General features: G+C 35.2%; 6 protein-coding genes across 10 annotated transcripts; 4 read left to right on the top strand and 2 right to left on the bottom strand.

Moving 5' to 3' along the window:
- The first annotated feature begins 199 nt into the window (after nucleotides 1–199).
- On the top strand, nucleotides 200–1,218 carry LOC104765398 (late embryogenesis abundant protein 29-like). The gene is made up of 2 exons (XM_010489096.3): nucleotides 200–350; nucleotides 440–1,218. The coding sequence occupies exons 1-2, from the start codon at nucleotides 297–299 to the stop codon at nucleotides 1,028–1,030; spliced, it is 645 nt and encodes a 214-aa protein (XP_010487398.1). The 5' UTR covers nucleotides 200–296; the 3' UTR covers nucleotides 1,031–1,218.
- A 386-nt stretch (nucleotides 1,219–1,604) lies between these two features.
- On the top strand, nucleotides 1,605–3,294 carry LOC104765397 (monothiol glutaredoxin-S15, mitochondrial). Of its 3 annotated transcripts, none has more exons than XM_087501437.1 (7): nucleotides 1,605–1,726; nucleotides 1,831–1,949; nucleotides 2,186–2,326; nucleotides 2,432–2,531; nucleotides 2,665–2,731; nucleotides 2,921–2,999; nucleotides 3,087–3,294. In XM_087501437.1, the coding sequence occupies exons 2-7, from the start codon at nucleotides 1,878–1,880 to the stop codon at nucleotides 3,135–3,137; spliced, it is 510 nt and encodes a 169-aa protein (XP_087357563.1). In that variant the 5' UTR covers nucleotides 1,605–1,726; nucleotides 1,831–1,877; the 3' UTR covers nucleotides 3,138–3,294. The 3 variants fall into 3 exon arrangements, with proteins under 3 accessions (XP_087357563.1, XP_087357565.1, XP_087357564.1); XM_087501439.1 differs by having other exon boundaries at nucleotides 1,615–1,726; nucleotides 1,868–1,949; XM_087501438.1 differs by lacking the exon at nucleotides 1,605–1,726 and having other exon boundaries at nucleotides 1,729–1,949.
- Nucleotides 3,288–6,166, bottom strand: LOC104765396 (uncharacterized). The gene is made up of 9 exons (XM_087501436.1): nucleotides 5,230–6,166; nucleotides 4,972–5,083; nucleotides 4,648–4,684; nucleotides 4,485–4,554; nucleotides 4,302–4,406; nucleotides 4,041–4,191; nucleotides 3,872–3,954; nucleotides 3,655–3,748; nucleotides 3,288–3,571 (listed from the first exon to the last, which is right to left on the bottom strand). The coding sequence occupies exons 1-9, from the start codon at nucleotides 5,258–5,260 to the stop codon at nucleotides 3,487–3,489; spliced, it is 768 nt and encodes a 255-aa protein (XP_087357562.1). The 5' UTR covers nucleotides 5,261–6,166; the 3' UTR covers nucleotides 3,288–3,486.
- A 4,798-nt stretch (nucleotides 6,167–10,964) lies between these two features.
- On the bottom strand, nucleotides 10,965–13,528 carry LOC104765395 (cytochrome c oxidase subunit 5b-1, mitochondrial). Of its 2 annotated transcripts, none has more exons than XM_010489092.3 (6): nucleotides 13,123–13,528; nucleotides 12,804–12,889; nucleotides 12,566–12,616; nucleotides 11,615–11,681; nucleotides 11,426–11,505; nucleotides 10,965–11,269 (listed from the first exon to the last, which is right to left on the bottom strand). In XM_010489092.3, the coding sequence occupies exons 1-6, from the start codon at nucleotides 13,301–13,303 to the stop codon at nucleotides 11,201–11,203; spliced, it is 534 nt and encodes a 177-aa protein (XP_010487394.1). In that variant the 5' UTR covers nucleotides 13,304–13,528; the 3' UTR covers nucleotides 10,965–11,200. The 2 variants fall into 2 exon arrangements, with proteins under 2 accessions (XP_010487394.1, XP_010487395.1); XM_010489093.3 differs by having other exon boundaries at nucleotides 12,804–12,886; nucleotides 13,123–13,510.
- Nucleotides 13,529–15,120: 1,592 nt separating this feature from the next.
- LOC104765392 (uncharacterized) lies at nucleotides 15,121–15,655 on the top strand. Its single transcript, XM_010489088.3, has one exon. The coding sequence runs from the start codon at nucleotides 15,121–15,123 to the stop codon at nucleotides 15,490–15,492; it is 372 nt and encodes a 123-aa protein (XP_010487390.1). The 3' UTR covers nucleotides 15,493–15,655.
- LOC104765393 ((6-4)DNA photolyase-like) lies at nucleotides 15,639–19,719 on the top strand. Of its 2 annotated transcripts, none has more exons than XM_010489089.3 (14): nucleotides 15,639–16,840; nucleotides 16,944–17,015; nucleotides 17,123–17,203; nucleotides 17,307–17,486; nucleotides 17,566–17,637; nucleotides 17,832–17,918; nucleotides 18,001–18,099; nucleotides 18,177–18,260; nucleotides 18,356–18,442; nucleotides 18,522–18,593; nucleotides 18,669–18,782; nucleotides 18,966–19,053; nucleotides 19,130–19,225; nucleotides 19,419–19,719. In XM_010489089.3, exons 1-14 carry the CDS (start codon nucleotides 16,415–16,417, stop codon nucleotides 19,598–19,600), a joined length of 1,740 nt encoding a protein of 579 aa, XP_010487391.1. In that variant the 5' UTR covers nucleotides 15,639–16,414; the 3' UTR covers nucleotides 19,601–19,719. The 2 variants fall into 2 exon arrangements, with proteins under 2 accessions (XP_010487391.1, XP_087357561.1); XM_087501435.1 differs by having other exon boundaries at nucleotides 17,303–17,486.
- Nucleotides 19,720–19,764: the final 45 nt, after the last annotated feature.

The following is a 19,764-nucleotide window of genomic DNA, read 5'->3' as shown; positions in this document are numbered from 1 at the left end:
GCCAACACGTACAAGACCGAGAAACCGCATACTACTAACTCGCAACGTAAAGCACAACACCCCCAGACTCCTGTGTTTTTAAATTCTGTTTTAATTTCCAAAGCACCACGCAGCTACACACGTGTCACTTCTAAATACGTGTCTTCTTCTCCCGCCGACCAAGACACACTACAAATGTCCCGATGGTTGGGAGAGACAATTCACGCAGTTTCTACTACAACAGCAAACAATTTCACAAAAAGAACAAAAAAAAGCTTTAAGAACCTATCTAGTGTCGTTTTCATATCTTAAGCAAAATGGCGTCCAACCAACAGAGCTACAGAGCTGGTGAAACCAGAGGCAAGGCCCAGGTAATAACAATACATACATGTATGTAATTATGTTAAAAACACATTATATTTTCACCAGTTGTAAGATTATATGTTTTGTGTAATAACAGGAGAAGACTGGACAAGCTATGGGAACAATGAGGGACAAGGCTGAGGAAGGTAGGGACAAGACTCAAGCGACTGCTCAATCTGCAAAAGATAAGACTTCTCAAACCGCACAAACGGCCCAACAGAAGGCTCATGAGACGGCCCAGGCAGCGAAAGATAAGACATCTCAAACTGCTCAGACTGCCCAACAGAAGGCCCATGAGACGACTCAAGCAGCAAAAGAAAAGACTTCTCAAGCCGGCGACAAAGCTCGCGAGGCTAAGGACAAGACCGGGAGCTACATGTCGGAGACAGGCGAAGCCATAAAGAACAAGGGTCAAGACGCTGCTCAGTACACAAAGGAGACCGCTCAAGGTGCGGCTCAGTACACAAAAGAGACGGCTGAAGCTGGTAGAGACAAGACCGGTGGGTTCTTGAGCCAGACCGGTGAGCAAGTGAAGCAAATGGCGATGGGTGCAGCTGATGCGGTGAAGCATACCTTTGGGATGGCTACAGAGGAAGAAGACAGAGAGCATTTCCCAGGAAGTACTACGACCACTACTGCTACTACTCGGACCACTGATCCGACTCATCAGACTTACCAGAGGAAGTGAGCTAGAGAGAAGAATTTGAAAATGTCTTTTCAAAGTTTGTTGGTCTTTTGATTCTGTGTTGTGTTTTTTTTTTTGTAATTTCCGTTTCGTCTTTGTGTATGTGATTCTGTTGTGCTTCTTGTTGTGACGGTGATCCTGGAGACTACTAATTTACAGCCAAATAATAAGTTTAGATTTGATCCCGTCTACATCAACTTCTGTGTTGTCCTGTATTAATTTTTGTTGAAGTAACAAACAAACAGCAATTAATACACATCCCGGTCCACTTGGTATAATGGTATTCAAGCGATATATATAGTGTTTGTAACCGATCTAGCATTTTTAACCAAACCGATTAAAATTAATCAAGTTTTCAATTTATTCTTTAAGATAATAATAAATTTGAAAATCTAAAAACGTTTTTAAATTCAATTTATTGTCTAAATACTGACTTTCTTTTACCAAAAATGAGATAAACCAAACGAAAAGAATTGAATAGTAATTTATCTAAACCGAAGAAACAAAAAAAATAAACGAACCAAAAAAAAATCAACAAACCAAAAACGACATCGTATACGATTAATAAACACCTTAGGCTTAGGGTTATGATGAGTTATATGACACGACGTCGTTATTGTGGTGGTCGCCGACGTTCACTCGCGGAAGAGAAGAGAAGCGGTCCTCCTCGTAGCTACGAATTTACAGTATTTTTTGCTGGTGAGTCATTTAGTTAGTTTTCGTGTGAAGAAATCAACACATCGTCTTCTCTTTCTCTGTTCTTGATACTATATAATAGTCTTCCTAAAAACATCGTGGAACAGTTTTTGAGTCGGTTGAATTAAAATCTACGTGATTCAGAATCAGAGAGATGGCAGCTTCTTTATCGAGCAGACTTATGAAAGGATTCGCTAGCCTCCAGGCTGTTCGTTCGAGCAGATTGGTTTGATTTCTCTCATAACCCTTTTCTTTAATTGATACATCTCAATCAAGTTCTCTCTTTTCTTATCTTAATTCACTTAAAGGTTGGATTTTTTTCTTTATATATATAGCATTCGAGCTCAGATCCTTCATCGGATTAGACTAGAATTAGGAATTTTTTGAGGTTTTGTCTTTGGAATTCAGTGAATTAGAATTGGTTTTGAATAGAGAAGAAGATCATGTGGTTTATGTTTGTAGGCATCTGCATCAGCTTACCAAAATGGGGTGATGAGATACTCATCTACAGTGCCGAGTGATTCAGACACACATGATGATTTCAAGCCTACACAAAAAGTCCCTTCCGGTTCTACGGACTCACTCAAAGATATCGTTGAGAATGTAAAGTCTCCAGCTTTTTCTGGATTTTTGAAAGTTGAATGTTTGTGTTTTTAGGGATTTTGATTATGGATCTGGCTAATGCTGTTTAGCTTTTTGGTTGTTTAGGATGTCAAGGATAATCCTGTTATGATTTACATGAAAGGTGTCCCTGAATCTCCTCAGTGTGGTTTTAGCTCACTTGCCGTCAGAGTTTTGCAACAATACAGTAAGTAGTGATTGAACTCTGAAGCCTTCTGTGATTTGTCTGTACTGTTTGTGTTGGGATCTTCTTTAAATCTATTTTAGAATCTAATGTGTTCTCAGTTCTGATGATGCTATCTTGTGAACTCTTTCTTTAGATGTTCCTATCAGTGCTAGAAACATTCTAGAAGACCCTGAGTTGAAAACTGCTGTGAAATCCTTCAGGTGAGCGTGTGTACTCTTTATAAGTTTCATTAATAGAGCTGTCTAATCTCATTCTCAGTTTCTTTTTTTTTTTTTTAACCTTAAGAATTAGCTTGGCTTTGTTGTAGTAGCTCTTTACAGTTCACTTTCTTAATATGATCTAGACCCCCCCCCCCCCTGGTTTGATTTGAACAAAAACTTTCTGTGCAGCCACTGGCCTACGTTTCCACAGATCTTCATTAAGGGAGAGTTCATTGGCGGCTCAGACATCATTCTTAACATGCACAAGGTTCACTTCATTATAAGCAGACCATGTTTGTCCGTATTTCCTTTTTCATTGTGTTTCTTTTATCACAAGTCCCTATTACAATTACAGGAAGGTGAATTGGAGCAGAAGCTTAAAGACGTCTCCGGAAACCAAGACTGATTCAAGGCTGACGTTGTGCTGACTGATGAATGAAGTTATTATGTTTTTGTTCCTTCTTTTTATAAGAAATGTCTTTGATGTACGGCAATAAAAGAATGTCTCAGAAACTCAAAATCTTTGGATTTGGTAATGAACAAAAGGGGACAAATATAGAGCATATGGAGCCTTTTTTTATTTATTATTCATAATCAAGAATCGAACAGCAGAAAAGCATGAATAAAATCACAAAACAGTCAGAAACATGAAAAATACCGTATACCCCAAGAAACCCACCCCCCACCCCTTATATATAATATTCTACACCATTGTATAGTAGCGCTATAGATGCTTAGAAGATGGCGTGCAGAGTTTAACGCGAGCCCTCGAGACCAAGCCTTGAGGCGAGCCAGTGAACCACCTCATCCATTTCTTTAGGAACCGTATAGTGACCAAGCCTGCAGAATGACATTTAATTTCAGATAAACAGTAGAGCAAATTAGAGTGATAACTTTGGTCTATACTTAGTTAAAACATTTACCCTTCATATGGTTTGAACATAACTTGTCGGAATCCAGCCATGGCAAGTGTTTGAGCAGATTTTTCTCCAAATTGATAAGGCACTACATCATCCGCTGCAAAAAAAAAAAAAAAAAAAAAAAAAAAAAAAAAACACATCAAGAGCAAAAAAAAATATTAGAATGTTCTTAGGTGATTGATCTTTAAACGGTAAATTATAGAATGATATGTACACATACAAGTTCCATGTGCAAGTATAATTGGCATTGATGCAGCACGTCTTGCAACCTCATTCGAACTTTCTATTTTGCTCCTTAAGCTCCTGCATTGATATGATTAAGCTTCTATTATTTAGTCTCTGTGTTAACTAGCTAGTGACATGAAAAGGTTGAAGTAATATATAAGTACCTCCAACCAGGAAGCCAGCCACTAAGTCCTACAGTAGCTCGTAGGTTTATGGTATAAGGATGTCCATTTCCATAACGGCCAAGAGCATAGCATGTCGTGGAGTAGAGAGCTATTGCTGCACCCATACTGAAACCTCCTATCCCAACTTTGACTGACACAAACCATTAAAAGAACATCTTCAAGCTAAGCTAGAGAGTGTGATGGATAGTATTGAGGAGGCGAGAAAGGAATGAAGATATGTACAACTCTTGGTTGGCTTACCATCTCTTGGTTCAGTTGACAAGAGGTTAGCAATATGTGCAGCTGAAGCATCTAAGCCTTCTATGTCATCATGAAGATCCTCAGAAATTTCTCCCACGTCAAACCCTGAGGAGCAAAGAGGTTTTAGTAATCACTCGTTTGAAAGAATGTTTTGATGAACTTTAGGAAGCTAAACGGTCTTACAGGCAGTGCAAGGGAATCCACCGAGAAGCGAAACAGGACGTGAAGGAGCAGTTGGACAAATCCATTTTATCTGTTTATAACATAAATCGTTTATCAGAACCTTCAATGAGAGTTTAGTACTAAAGAAAATTACTACCAAGTGGTTGTTTTCATGGATCCTTACGTTTGGAAGAGGCAGGCTCTCCAAGAGCTGGGACGAGCTGCAGAGAGAACAGAGACAAAAGTGAGATGTTATTATTATCTTTGGAAAGCTCCTTTTTATTGTTGTAGTCAATTAAAAGCAAAGACTTGAAGTTTTGATGACACATTTATACTTCAATAGTTCAACTAACAGAGGGAAATGTAAACCTTGTCCCTAAGAACAGTTTGTTTTGATATCGTTTAAGTCATTTGGCCACTGTTTTGACAAGTATGACTTTAAGTGTATAAAACTTTCTTTAATAACTTTGATCATAAGAACAAGACAAGTGAGAGAATATTATATTACCTAGAGCCATTGTCTCCAAGACCGTGCAACCAAACAATAGTAGCTTGGTGCTTTCCTTTAGGCCTCACAACATAAGTCCTTCCAAACTCATATCCCCTTGCACTTCTACTACCTACAAAGATTTTGCCACAAACGTATTCAAGCAGAGTAATAAAAAAAAAGAAAACAGAGTTACAACTTACAAGCACACATCAACACACTTCATAACTCACACCAAAACCACTAATATAAACATGCAAACAAGAAGCAGAAACAAACCAGAACCCATGCTTTGATGAGAATAGCTCATTGTTGTTCAAACTTTGCAGACTTTGTTTCTTTCTGTGATTATGGTAGAGAGAGCTTGAAATATCAAAACAAAACACACAATGAAGGAAAATATAATAAGGTAAGGGAGGGGAAATGTGTATTTATAGAGCAAAATAGGGAGGTGTGATGGTGAGAGGGAAGGGGGAATAAAAAGAAAAGAGATGTGAATCTGAATCATTAACTATGGGATGTTAAATGTGTACAACAGCTACACACACACAAAAGAAACTAATACTACTAAGAGAAGGCATCCATGGAAAGATGAAATCAATTTCTTCTTTTTTCCTTTATAAAAACAAAAGAAATAAATCTTTTTGGGAACACAAGGAATCAAAATCAAAACCAGAGCAGAGCTAGCTGCAAAACTACACAGAGGAGAGAGAGAGAGAGAGAGAGAGAGAGAGAGAGAAAGAAAGAAAGAGAGAATCAATGCCTTGTGGGCACTGGAAGAAAAAAAAAATAACACTTCCGCGTAAAAGAATATTAATTCAATATATATAACACAAGTATATTACTAGAAACATGAGAGCATAATCCAAAATTGCAAAAGATCAAGAAAGAAAACAAATGCAAAAAAAAAAAAATCTACTTGTTCAATCATTTGTTTAATGAAATATATATATTAAAAAAGTGAGATGATTGATAGATACCCATTAACCAGAAAGCTTAAAAGTCTGAAACTTTTACGAGAAAAGAAAAAATATATAGGGACTAAAATTTTGGGGATTTGCATTACACAATGGACAATGGAATTATCTTTAAGGTTTATATATATTTTCTTTAGGGTTCTTGGATTTGTGAAATCTCAGAGCACTGAGTGAGAGTGTAGTGTAGTAATGATGATACGTAAGAAACATATAGTGTGTGACCAACCTGGATTTCATGTGGGAGGGAGCAGCAACAGCAATAAAACCAAAAATAGCTTTTGATCTTTTCTCTACTTCCTTCAACGCTTCTTTCATTACTCTCTCTCTCTTTGTTTTTGTCCATCAAAGTGGGTGACGATTGCGAGCCCACTAATTCACCTATATGTCATTTTCTTCCTACTATATCTATATTAGATTTAGATTAAAGAAAATGTATTTGACAATTATTATGTTTTAAAGCATTTTGATAAGATGTAGATTTTACATTAATATTTGATATGATCACCTAAAAGTTCGACCTGGATCACCCTAAGTTATATAAATTTCGTTTTGCGAGTTTACGTAAGTTTTTAGACTCGAGTCTTCAACCATTCCACCACCACATGCGTGTTTAAATCGTTTACGACAAATAACTTTGGTGGAAGTCACCTAAAGTTTGATGATGAAATCGGAATGGGTCTCAGCACATCATGCACCTTTCATGACTCAATCCCCTTGCACTCAAATTCATGATACCAAAAAACTATAATATTGTAATTTCAATTTTACATATTGAAATGAAAGTTGCCTATTAACAACCAACAAATAAACATGTTAAATTAAGAAGTATAGCCAGAAAAAAAAGAAGAAGGTCAAGTTAATTAAGAACAGAATATGAAAATTAAAGATCAGGTGAACACGGTTACATTACATGGATACGCGTAATAATTGCCTTTTTCGTCTCCTTTTCCAAAGAATCTTCATAGATTTTACGAAATCATTACTAATTTATCTTCCAAAATGATTACTTAATAATCTTCCGTGAAGAAAGATATCAACTGTTAGTTTGCTACTTAATTACCCTTAATTGTATTTTCATCTAGGACATTTCCAATCCATTTATTTATTTTTACTCTATTTTGGAGATGGGTTTACTCCTAACATATTTCTCCATATTTAACTCCAAAAGAGAATATTCTTAGAATATTTTTCTTATATTTTATTATTAATTTATATAATGATCCTTTATTTATTAAAATTACAAATTTGACCCAATTATTTTATTTTTAACAAAATAGAAAAATTTTAACATGTTATTTATATTTAAAATTTATTATTGAACAACATTACATTACATAACATTCATCAATTATTAGTATTTGTTGTATTAAGTTGTTTTTAATCTTCAGTTTAAGTCATATTATGTGTTTTAAATTTTATTGGTAGTAATGTTATTTTGTACTTTTGTTTGTATTGTCTATTTTCTATGTTATATATGTTAACTGTTGAATTTTAAAATTATTATTTATAAGTTTAAGTAGAAAATAATAATATTTACCTGTATTTAGATATAAAATATAAATCTATATAAATTTAAGGGACTGATTTGCAAACAAAAAATCTCAACTCTAAAATGGAGAAATGAATTAAAAGTCTCCAAATATATAGATCTCCATTTTAGAGATGGAAATGGAGTGGGGTTGGAGAAGGTGTTTCTCCAAAATGGAGTTTAAAGGTAGAAATGGAGATGAGTTGGAAGTGGTCTTATAATCCTGTAATTGGCAACTACTAGTTACAAAAAAAAAAAAAAAAAAGCAATACAAAATATATATGTTTAAACATTGAAGTTTAGTGGTTTTAATTTTGAGTTTTAAGATTTCAATTTGAGGTTTAGGGTTAAAAAAGCCACATAACTAGCAAGAAACACAATGTGTAGCTAATTAGTGATGAAAATTTTATGGTTTTGTTCATAGCTAATTTATGGCCAAATAATCACAGTTAGCTATAAAATATTGTTTGTGGCTAATTAGCTACAAATCTGCTACAACCTAGCTACAAATTAACTACAACATCATTTTGTGTCTGGTTTCTGGTTAATATAGGATGGTTACAAAAAAATTTATGACTAATTTGTGTTTTCACCTGTTTTTTTTGTAGTGTATGTTGGATAACGATATATACTCATTTGGTGAATAATGTTGTAAGTTGTAACTGTGTACAAGTTGAAGAATCAACATTATGTTACAAAATATAAATAAAAATAATATTTTTTGAATTCGCATAAAACTATATTTTTATTTTCGCGTAAAACTATTTAATCTATACTTTATTTAAAGCAAATGGTTCTGCTGCCCAAAAAAAATGAAATATTTGATTGTTGACATTACTTAACATTTTTCTTAGTAGTGACTAGTGACGCCATCAGATTACACCACTTTTAACAAAGGTCAACAACTTTGCAATATAATTTATATTTTGCGATTTTATGTTTTTTTAGCTTTAGGCTGGTCAACTCTTTTAGTGACCCACCGATTTCATTAAGAATTCAAAACTCCTCTTTAACAAAAAATAAAGAATTCAAAACTCCTTAATTGGTAATGAATAGTCAACCCAAATTAGAAACGATTGGTTATAAAAGTATTTACATTACATTTTTATTAACTGACAGAAAAAAAAAAAGACAATAGATGCTTTAAGCACTACAATCTTAGTTTGCTGATTTTTGGATTAAAAAAAGGTATATAGCGTTCGTTCGTTCGTAGGATGAAGGGCTAACAAAACACATTAAGCCTTAAGTAATTAAGTTTATGCAACCTTTCTTTTTCCTTTTTTTTTTTAATATGACTTGCATAATTTCATCAATTAGGGAATATGTACTCTAAAGCTTCATTTTTTATTTTTCATTCTGCCGACCAAAAAAAATAAAAGACTCATATTAAAATAGCATGTTTGCAGAAAAAATTGTATCATTAATTATTATATATTTTTCTCGTACCAATCTTAATACTAAATTTTATTTAATAAAAAACAAAAGGACCATTATTTGATCAACGCTGATATATTTGTGCATGGTTAATTTTAATACCATTTAGAAATAAAAATGATGAGTTTATTCTAATATATAAGTTGAATTGATGAATATAATACTCGCAAAGAAAGTTTTTTTTTTCTTTTTTTGCTTTTTAGTTTAAAAGAGTATATACTTTTGCATAGTACAATGAGTATTTCTTTTTAGTTTTATGAAAACAGTACAATGATTATAATTATTACAAGATACGAGATGCCTTCGTAGCTTTGTCTGCATACAAAAATAGGTTGTATAGGGTTTTCTTTATGTGTGTGATATACTCATAGGTTACTACATTTCAGATCACTCTATAATTTTCTATGCAACCTTGATAAGTTAATTTATATATAGATTAATTATTCAATAAAAGATACTATAGAAAAGAACAAGTAGTAGCAACTAGCAAGTGAGTTAAAATAGTGAAGGATGAAGTGTCCCGTAGCTGTATGGATAGACTTTGAATATGTTAATACATAGTTGGGGATAAAGTATTTCACATAAATTATATCGCATTGAATTTTTTCTGCAACCAAACGAGTTTTGTATTAATCCTTTAACTGGAGGACAAATGGCAGTTGATGTTGTTACAATCGTATATTCATATACCTTGCATAATTCAGCACTAACATGGTGTTATCAATAATACTAACATTTAGAATTCAGTCTGATTTTTTTTTTTTTTTCATTGAAAGAAAATTAATGTCATTTATACGAAGAAACACGGTAAACGTATCTAACATAATACTGTATGTCTTTTTTAACTTTTTCATAATTTGACAAAACAATAAGAAATCGGACAGCCACGTGGGAGGATAATCAGCGTGCCTAATTATACAATACATGTAAAGATGTCCTTAAACACACAATATGAACACTCGTGACAAAAGAAAAAGAAAAACCACATAAGTATATGAACACCGACTATAAATTAAGATAAATAGAATATTAAACACGTGTATATTAGTCAGCTAAACAATATACTGTACGTGTTACTATTTTATTAAAACGCATAAGTGGCGACAGTGTAATAGGATTTGTCCACCCTAGTACACTACGTAATACGTATATCTAACTTCACACAAACACCACTAGAAACATGAATTTATATGAAACGCATAAAATATATATGTTATTGACGTAGAAAAATCAGATGTATGTGTATGCATCATCATACATCACATCATGTAATTAACATGCATGTTTGAAACACGAGATCAGGATTTGTAATGAGGCCGGGCAAGGAAGCTATGTCGAACATTAAGAGAATAACTTTATATTTTGGTGATTTGTCTTAAGTAGAAACAGAATATTGAAATCAGACGTTCTTTTTCTTTAGAATTTTTACTTTAGTTTTAATAAGACACCATTGTTTGGAATATATTCCTCGGGTATTTCCGACAGCGCTATACTTTGTTTCTTTGTTTATTTTATTTTATTTTATTTATTTTTCTATAGCTTGTTAGGTTTCGCTTTTAGTTTCACACTGTTGGTAATTTTGCAATGAAAAAAGAAGAAGAAAACCAAAAACGTAGTTTGAAATAAATAAGCTAAAATAACACAATTTTGAAATACAAAACAATATGCATGATTTGGTCTTCTATAAACCAAGTAAAATTTGGTCTCAGCTTGGTTAAACCGTCGAGAAAATAATTGAGCGAAAGACGTTAGGAAAGAATCGAAAAACACCTGCGCCTAGAGGAAATAAAAGCGGCTCGATGTTGACATCGACCGTTCTCTAGTTCACCGTGTTATTTTATTTTTCCCTTCTTTTTGTAAACAGTAGTTAAAAAAGGAAAGTAAAATTTAGGTGCATTGTATGAGTAAATTAGTGTTTAACCAATTAATGAACAAGGTTAGAAGAAAATTTGGTATTACTTTTTTTTATAAATCTATGAAATATATGACCGTTCACAAGGAATAAAGGGACACGATCAAAACATCCAATATGAAAAGACATAGAACCATAAACATTTGAAAGGTGAATCATAAAATAAGCAAAAGGCAAGAATGATTCTGATTCAAGAGTACAAAAATAAAACAACGGTCATAAGAGTTTTGGCATTTTGAGAAACTCTGATACCGTGTATTGTTCTAAAAAGGATCAAAAACATTTTCAACTTTGTTTCACCAAACGGCAGATATATATTTTTTTTAATTATTCCAACCATAAAAAAAAATTAAAATATATGAAAAATAAGAAAAACTCGCGGCAAAGGAGAGGCCGGAATCAGTGGTGGTGCTCATCGTCTTCATCACCGTGACCATCCGGAGGCCCACCAGGACCAACCACTTCCAGCTGCAAACATATACATTATATAACCATTTTCAATATTCTGAAATGGAAAGCTTCTTGCTCTAATCTTTTTACAGAATCCTCTGGCCTATTTACTATTAGATGAGGCTTAAGTTGATTTCTTTACTGCTTAGAGCATCTGATACGAGTTTAACTTACCTCAAAGTACTGAGTGCAAACTGGGCATTCAAAGGACTTTCCTTTCTCCAGCCAGAACCACACAACATCGTGCTCATCCTCTGCAGTTTCCAGGAGAGATATAGATTAGATAAACCATTAGACATTAGTGGATATAGGTAAAAGTCTTGGGAGTATATGCCATTAAAGAGTGAAGAACAATGAACTTACCGCCTTCACCACCAGGGCATCCCACAATTCGCTTGTCATAGTAGGACTTCACAATAGCAGGAGCTTCCTAAGGTAGCACAATTTGATATCCAAATTTATGTATCAAGAAAATGAAAAAAATTGTTAAAAGAATCCATTGGTAGCCAATAGAAACTGAATATTGTTCACTCAAGAGATAAAATGACATGAGAAAAATGAAAAACATCAAATGCCTCGATTATGTTGCACACTATGCAAAATTCAGTTCACCACTCATATACTCCTATATGATTTCAGTACTTCGGAGACAGACTTTAAGTATAGTAAGAACTAAATGCTCATGATCTACAGACACTTGCACATGGTGTATGTGACATCCACAAATTTTTCGTCATTATCGTGCACATAAGCATCATAGGCAGTCAGCCATCGTAAATTAACAAACACAGCTTAGAGATTTGTTGAATTCACCAAACTTGAAATATGATTCAAATCCAAGCTGGTTCTTCACTCAGGGAACTAACTAGTATTAATTACATTATTCACACAAAAAAAATCTTGAAATATGACCAGAGTAATCAAGATAATTTAATCTGACAATAAGACAAGATTCAAAATACACATAAAAGCAGGGATTGCTGCATGCCATAGCAATCCTGGCTGAAGTAACATTATGGAACAAAACAAAGAGTGAAAGTTGATCCATTTAGGCCAGAAAACCAACTAAACTCCATGAAGGAATAAATTTCAGTACGTTTATCCTGGTTATCTGAGGCAATTGAAACAGCTATATTGGATTACATTATAGTCGATTCAAGTGAAGTATCCTTGGTTTGTTTCACTACGTGATGAACATAAAAATCTATATCATGCCTAAAAACAATGACAAGGTGTAAACTTGGCAGTAAATATAATGTCAAGGAATTCAATGTGGAGTCACGACATATTCTATTTCTGGTAACAGAAACTTACCTTAGTGCCAAAAGGACCTTCAGGGAAGTCAATATCAAGCAGCCTCCTTCCCTATCCCAAGAAAACAATGACAAAAATGGAGATTACTATCAAGCACACATATATACTCCATTTTGATACCAGAAAATTATCAGAGAAGTGAAAGTGATGATCACAAGCGTAATTGCAGTAGAAAGAGATTTGTATCATACTCAGATCTTAAAATAGCATTAGATAAAAGAAAAAAAAAAGGAATCACCTCCATTTCAGCTTCAAGCTCCTCCTTCTCATGTCCAGTCGCAATAGGCATTACATCCTCTACCTTCTTCTTCGCAGGAGTCTCTACTGCAACATACAAACCGTAATAAAAAATTCATAAGAGAAACCACAAAATCGCAGCAAATAAGTAGACAGAATCTTCAATCTAAGAGATTAACAGAGACATGAGTATTAAAACCAATCTAAGAGACCAACACAGATTTAAGTCTATCCTCTAAAATCCATGGTGACTTGAATCTAAAATCCTACCGAGTTCCCAAGCCGAGATCTGAAAACGTTTGTTTAAACTATAAAATCACCTGATTCGGAGCTGAAATGTCGAGGAGAGAAAACAGAAGAAGAAGCAGAAATGGCTGATCGATTGGGGGAGAGGTAGAAGCCGACGGGTCTAGCGGTAGCGGCTATCGATCGACGAGGAGAAGCAGCGACGACATCGGCGGCTAGGGTTTTGAGATGAGAGGAGACGATTCTTCTCCACATGGTGACGAATCGAGAGAGTAAAGTTTGGTTTGTGTTGTGATTCTCAGGTCACACCTTTGAAGGATTCAGTGAAACCCCTTAAAAATGTTTTTTGTTTTTATTTTCGAATCTCTTCTTCTTCTTCCGGGGAAATGAGAGATTCTTTAACCGGTGGTACGTGCGAGACTACACACATAGTACGCACGTGTCAATCAATCCTTTTAAATTATGTTCCATATCAAGCGGAGATAGTGAATGATACAAGTGGAAATAATTATACACATGAGTACAAAATGAAATTATGACGAAGTGGAAATACTGTAAGCATTTTAAATGTTTATAATAACTTGATATGACCAGTACCACACTCGTTTATTTATATAACACACAGCGCAATCAAGTTCATTTAGTTAGCAACCCAAATTTTGAAAAAAAAAAAACAAAAGTTTGCAACCCAAATTGTTAAATCTATGTTCCTGATCCTGGTTGCAAATTATACATATATAATCTTAGCACGAGGCCAGGTAATCGTATAATCCACATGATTATACGGTAGTAATGTCCAATTAACGAAAAAATGAGAAAGAAAGGCAAGTTCGAACATGTGTAATATGTTTGTCGAGAAAGTAGTCGAAGATGTCGAATACACAATCAAGTCAACACACATGACCCCTTGTTTATCTTATTCTGAAACTTCAGCGGAACGAATTATGGCACAAGTTGAATACTTTTGGATTGGCATAGCATTATATACTTTTGGCTAGACTAAGAGGTTCCATATGCCTCATCACTCTGGTGTCCTGATGAACTGGCACTACCATAGTACCATATATATCATATTCATATATAGCTTCAAGCATCCGAGATAATTATCTTAAGCTCGCTTCTTACATATGCTGCAAAAGGTAGTTTTCTTGGAACAGTTTCACAAAACTAGCTAGCTAATAGCTTCTTAATTTCCATCAGGCATCTAGTTTCGCAAATCGTATCAGTACTGTTGATGTGGTATAAATCAGCCAAATAGCGAAACCAAACCGTTGAATTCAAAAGAGATAAAAAGAAAAGAAAAAAGTTTAATGAATGAAAATACTTAGCTCTAATAATATTAGTTAATAAAAAACACAATATTCATCTTCTAGTCCGAAAAACTTTCATAATGCGTTCAGGATTCATAAATCAAACTACAACTCCTCTTCCATGCAAATAGTCACATCATATGCATGTTAGCATGTAACGTTCATTTTACTCATTGGTTGTTTAAAAAGAAATTTTTTGTTTACTAGTTCAAAACCTGTTGACAAAGAAATATTCGAATATCACCGACGATTATTCCTTGATTTTATGAAATATCCCAAAAGGACTTCTACTAGTTGAACTCTAAATTTCAATGAACACACGTCAATGTTGACATTGTCAAAGCAACAAGTCACCCATGACAATATAATCCTAATAAACAAACGAAAAGTGCAGATGGCGACGCTGCTCCACGCCTTCAATCTTATCCATCATCTCCCTAAAAGGGAAAATAATCCAATGCTCTCATCTCCACCATAACTATCGTGTAACACAACGCATTTACCGTTGCAACACTCTTTCCGAAACTACCCTAACGTCGTTGATATTAAAAACCAGTTAAATATTAACGAACCTGTGGGTACTACAACATTTCCACACTATAAAAACCGCAGCTGATTTCATCTAAATAATATCTTAATCCATTATTTTCTCTTAATCCAAAAACTAATCTATTTTTATACAAATCCACAAATCTTTCTCTTTATCCCATAAACAATCTTCACATTTTGTTTCTCTCTCAGATCAACACATTTTAACATACAATGGCTACAATCATCTCCTGTTCCGCTCTCTCTTCGATCCGAGCATCATCCGAACCCGGATCCTCCAAATCGGATCCATCCCGTAAGAAGCCAGTTTCATCTGTTTCATGGTGGGCTCCTCTCTTCGGCATTTCATCCGAACCTGATTACGTCGTCAACAACACCAACAACAACATCTCACCCTCGTCCTCATCCGCGAGTCTGGAATCGGATCTGGTTAAAACTGGCGAAAGGTCTCAGCGGTGGTGTCTCACGGAGGAGAAGGCAAAGCAGCTGCGGAGGAAAACAGCCGAAGCTTCCACGTTCCACGACGTTATGTACCATTCTGCGATCGCGTCTAGGCTCGCGTCTGACGTTCGGGTCAAGGAGTAACTGGATCCGGGTCACCGTATCCTCCGGATCTAGTAATAATAATAATAATAATCAATAATTAGTCGAAATTAAAAATGTCTCTCTCTCTCTTTTTTTTCCACGTATGGGGATGAAGATCTTTTTTTTTTTCCGATGATGCTACTCAAGAAACCGTTTGATTGTACGTCGTCGTTTCTGTGTGTTGTACTTGTACGGTCTGGCTCGTGTGGGATTGTTGCTTTCTTCTGAACCGTTGGATTATCAATTAGTTTGTAGCTTTCTATTAATGCTTAACCGTTGGATTGGTAGTTGACCTACGTATTTAGACAAGTGCTACGTTTTTTTTTACCCAAAATTAGTGATGTTAAAATGAGCTTAAGGCCCGCGGGTCTTATAGGGCTCCGTACAGTGTTTTTAGACCCGAATCTGTTTAGAAAACCAATAATTTTAATTGGGTGCACCCGTTTAAGCCCTTTTATTAACGGGTCTTATTTAATTTTAAATGGGTAGCCCGATAGTTTTTTTTTTTCAACTTTTGATGTAAACGACAACGTTTAGTCGTTTAGTGGTAGGAGGTTAGGGCTTATTTTGATCAAACGAAACTGCTACAATATGAAGTATAGTAATAGAGTTTAATCTTAAGAAATCTATATTTGATTAAACATTATTATAACGTCATAAGAATATGTTACGATTGAAAAACTCAAACCTATGAAGTTTAATTTCACTAACTATAGAGATTAGTAATAGTAAGCAATGAATGATGACCGGTGGAAAATTAAACACCTCGCTCAAATGATCTTGCAGTAAAGTAATGACGTGGTATAACCGTTGATAATAACCTATACATTCTCTATATCTTACGCTGACTAACCGCGCATATTAGCCGAACACACAGTTGAAGAAGCGCATATTAACCGCACGACGTTACCATCTTCTTCATATGAAACCTTCTCTCGCGCTTTCAGGAGGCGCGAATTTCACGAGAAACTTCTGGGGAAAGTATCACACAAGTTTCAAGCGAAGATTCTCTGTCCCTAGTTACCGTCTCAATCCCATAGTAACCATGGCTACTGGATCCGGTTCACTGGTTTGGTTCCGGAAAGGGCTTCGGGTTCACGACAACCCGGCTCTTGAATACGCCTCAAAAGGTTCCCAATTTCTTTACCCGGTTTTTGTTATCGACCCGCATTACATGGAGTTAGACCCATCTGCGTTCTCTCCCGGTTCGTCTCGTTCCGGGGTTAACCGGATCCGGTTCTTACTGGAGAGTCTCAAGGATCTCGATTCTAGCCTGAAGAAACTCGGTTCGCGGTTGCTGGTTCTGAAAGGTGAACCTGGTGAAGTACTGGTTCGTTGCTTGCAAGAGGTAATGCAGAAATTTCAAATTTTGTGAATTTGATTTTACTTTAGGCAAATAGAGAAATCTGAAATGTGTGTATATATATATGTGAATGGGGTTGTTTTGGCAGTGGAAGGTGAAGAGGCTTTGCTTTGAATATGATACAGATCCGTATTATCAAGCGTTAGATGTGAGAGTTAAGGTAAAGTTCGAGTCATTAAGCCTTAAAGTTTTGATCTTGCTTACGACTAATCAAATGGTGTGTCTCATTGAGGTTTTAGTTATTTTGAGTGATTTTGATTTCTACAGGAATATGCTTCTTCAACTGGAGTTGAGGTTTTCTCTCCAGTGAGCCATACTCTGTTCAATCCGGCAGACATTATAGAGAAAGTAAGTGCTATTGTTAACTAAGTTGTTTTTTTGTTTTGTTTAGATTTCCCTCTGTGGAACTGTGAAAATTCTGAAGTTGTGTGTGGTTTTTCTTGCAAGTAAGAACGGTGGGAAGCCACCTTTGAGTTATCAGTCATTTGTGAAGATTGCTGGAGAGCCATCATGTGCTACATCTGAACTTGTGATGTCTTATTCTTCACTTCCTCCAATTGGAGAGGTTGGAAATCTTGGCATTTCAGAAGTACAAACGCTTGAGGAACTTGGATACAGAGAAGATGAAATAGTTAGGAGATGATCTGTTTCTGTAATTAGTTAAAAATCTTTTCCATCTAAGATACTTATGCTCGTGTAATTTTCTGTAGGCTGAGTGGACTCCTTTTAGAGGTGGTGAATCAGAAGCCTTGCAACGATTGACCAAGTCAATCAGTGATAAGGTATGGTCATTACTTTGGAAATTTTTCCCTTTTAAGATTTTTTGCTTGGTGCAAACTACTTATCGAGTACTTAGACGAAAGGATATTGTCTTTTCCTTCCAAGATCATAGAAATCAGAATGCTATGTAGACTTTGTAGATTTATATCTTCTTTATTTACAAAGTCAAAGATACGGCTAATTCTTTATGGTGTAGGCATGGGTGGCAAACTTTGAGAAACCGAAGGGTGATCCATCTGCATTCTTGAAACCTGCGACTACAGTTTTGTCACCTTATTTGAAAGTGAGTTGAGATAATTTTATAGCTACTTAAGCATCTCTCTCCATTTGCTGATATTTCCTCCTAGTTCCTGACCTTTGAAAAGTTTGGATGCCTTTCTTCGAGGTACTTTTATCAATGCCTCAAAAATATTTACAAGGATGTTAAAAAGCATACTTCGCCACCAGTTTCTCTCCTTGGGCAGGTCAGTGAATTACTAAAAGACTGTTTTTTTAATACTGCACGACTGCAGAAAGTTGATGCCTTTTTCAATGTCTCTAGTTGTTGTGGCGAGAATTTTTCTATACCACTGCATTTGGAACCCCTAACTTTGACAAAATGAAGGGAAACCGGATCTGCAAACAGGTAACAACTGTAACACCGTTCTCTTATCATGTTCCTTCATCTTTTAGATGTTCATGGTTTTTATGACCGATCTTTTTGCTCCGTACATAAACTAGATTCCATGGAACGAGGATCATGCTATGTTGGCTGCTTGGAGGGACGGTAAGACAGGATACCCTTGGATTGATGCCATCATGGTTCAGGTTAGATATTAGTCAAAGTGAACTCTAGTTTTCCTTTTTAAGCATCATTCCTGAATCATTCTTTCTCTGGAATTTATAGCTTCTGAAATGGGGTTGGATGCACCATCTAGCGCGTCATTGTGTAGCCTGTTTTCTAACTCGTGGGGATCTGGTAATGCTTCCTCTACTATTGTTGTTTCTATCTCCCTCAGTAAATTTTACTCACATGCATAGTTTCTGGTGTTAGTTCATACATTGGGAACAAGGGCGTGATGTGTTTGAAAGGCTTCTGATCGATTCAGACTGGGCCATCAATAATGGAAATTGGATGTGGTTATCATGTTCGTCCTTCTTTTACCAGGTATTATCTCCTTCCTCTTCTCTCCTTTTATATGGTAGTTTTCTTTGGCTTCCTAAGCTTTTTTTCTGAAGAATTGGTTAAATCGAACCAAAGCATTACCATCTCCATACAAAAAGTTTTAATTTCCGAAATTCTTTAGTCATGCTTACACTTGTGTCCCAATGTTTTGTGATGGTTTAACAGTACAACCGCATCTACTCTCCTATATCTTTCGGGAAGAAGTATGATCCTGATGGGAAGTACATTAGGCATTTTCTCCCGGTTCTGAAAGGTAACTGAAGTTAGTTTCCATCATCCTGGTAAATTTTGTTTACTGTTTCATTAGCTAATAAGTTATTTCGATTCAGATATGCCAAAGCAGTATATATACGAGCCATGGACAGCGCCATTGAGTGTTCAAACGAAAGCAAAATGCATAGTCGGGAAGGACTACCCGAAGCCAAGTTAGTAATCCCGTCTGCATTTACATACATATACACTTGCTAGAATAGTAGAATATAATGGAACGTGATTATACCATAAATTAAGGGAGATAATGATCATTATCATGAAGCTAGCTGTTGTCCCAATGAGCAAACCTTAAAAGTAAGGTCTTTTAAGTTGCATAGTTCTCTGGCTTTGTTTGTTGGTTGGCAGTGGTTTTGCACGATACAGCAAGCAAGGAGTGCAAGAGGAAGATGGGTGAAACATATGCATTGAACAAGAAAAAGGAAGGTAAGGTGGATGATGAAGATCTGAAGAATTTAAGGAGAAAGCTTCAAGAAGATGGACATGAAGAGCCAACCAAGATCAGGAACCAACGTCAAAAACTCAACTAATAATAAGATTTTGATGAGAATTTGGCTTATTATTATTTACAAACCAAATCGTAGTAGTACTGTAATCTTTGTAAAACATTGTTCCACTGAAATTTCAAAAGTAAGCCTTTTTCTGTTAAGGAGGTCAAACACAACATAAATTACCTAATTGTTTGTATATGAAT

This window comes from Camelina sativa, chromosome 19, assembly GCF_030686135.1.
Source record: "Camelina sativa cultivar CO46 ecotype springtype chromosome 19, ASM3068613v1".
Classification (NCBI taxonomy): Eukaryota; Viridiplantae; Streptophyta; class Magnoliopsida; order Brassicales; family Brassicaceae; genus Camelina; species Camelina sativa.
This window is presented reverse-complemented; position numbering and strand designations above follow the sequence as displayed.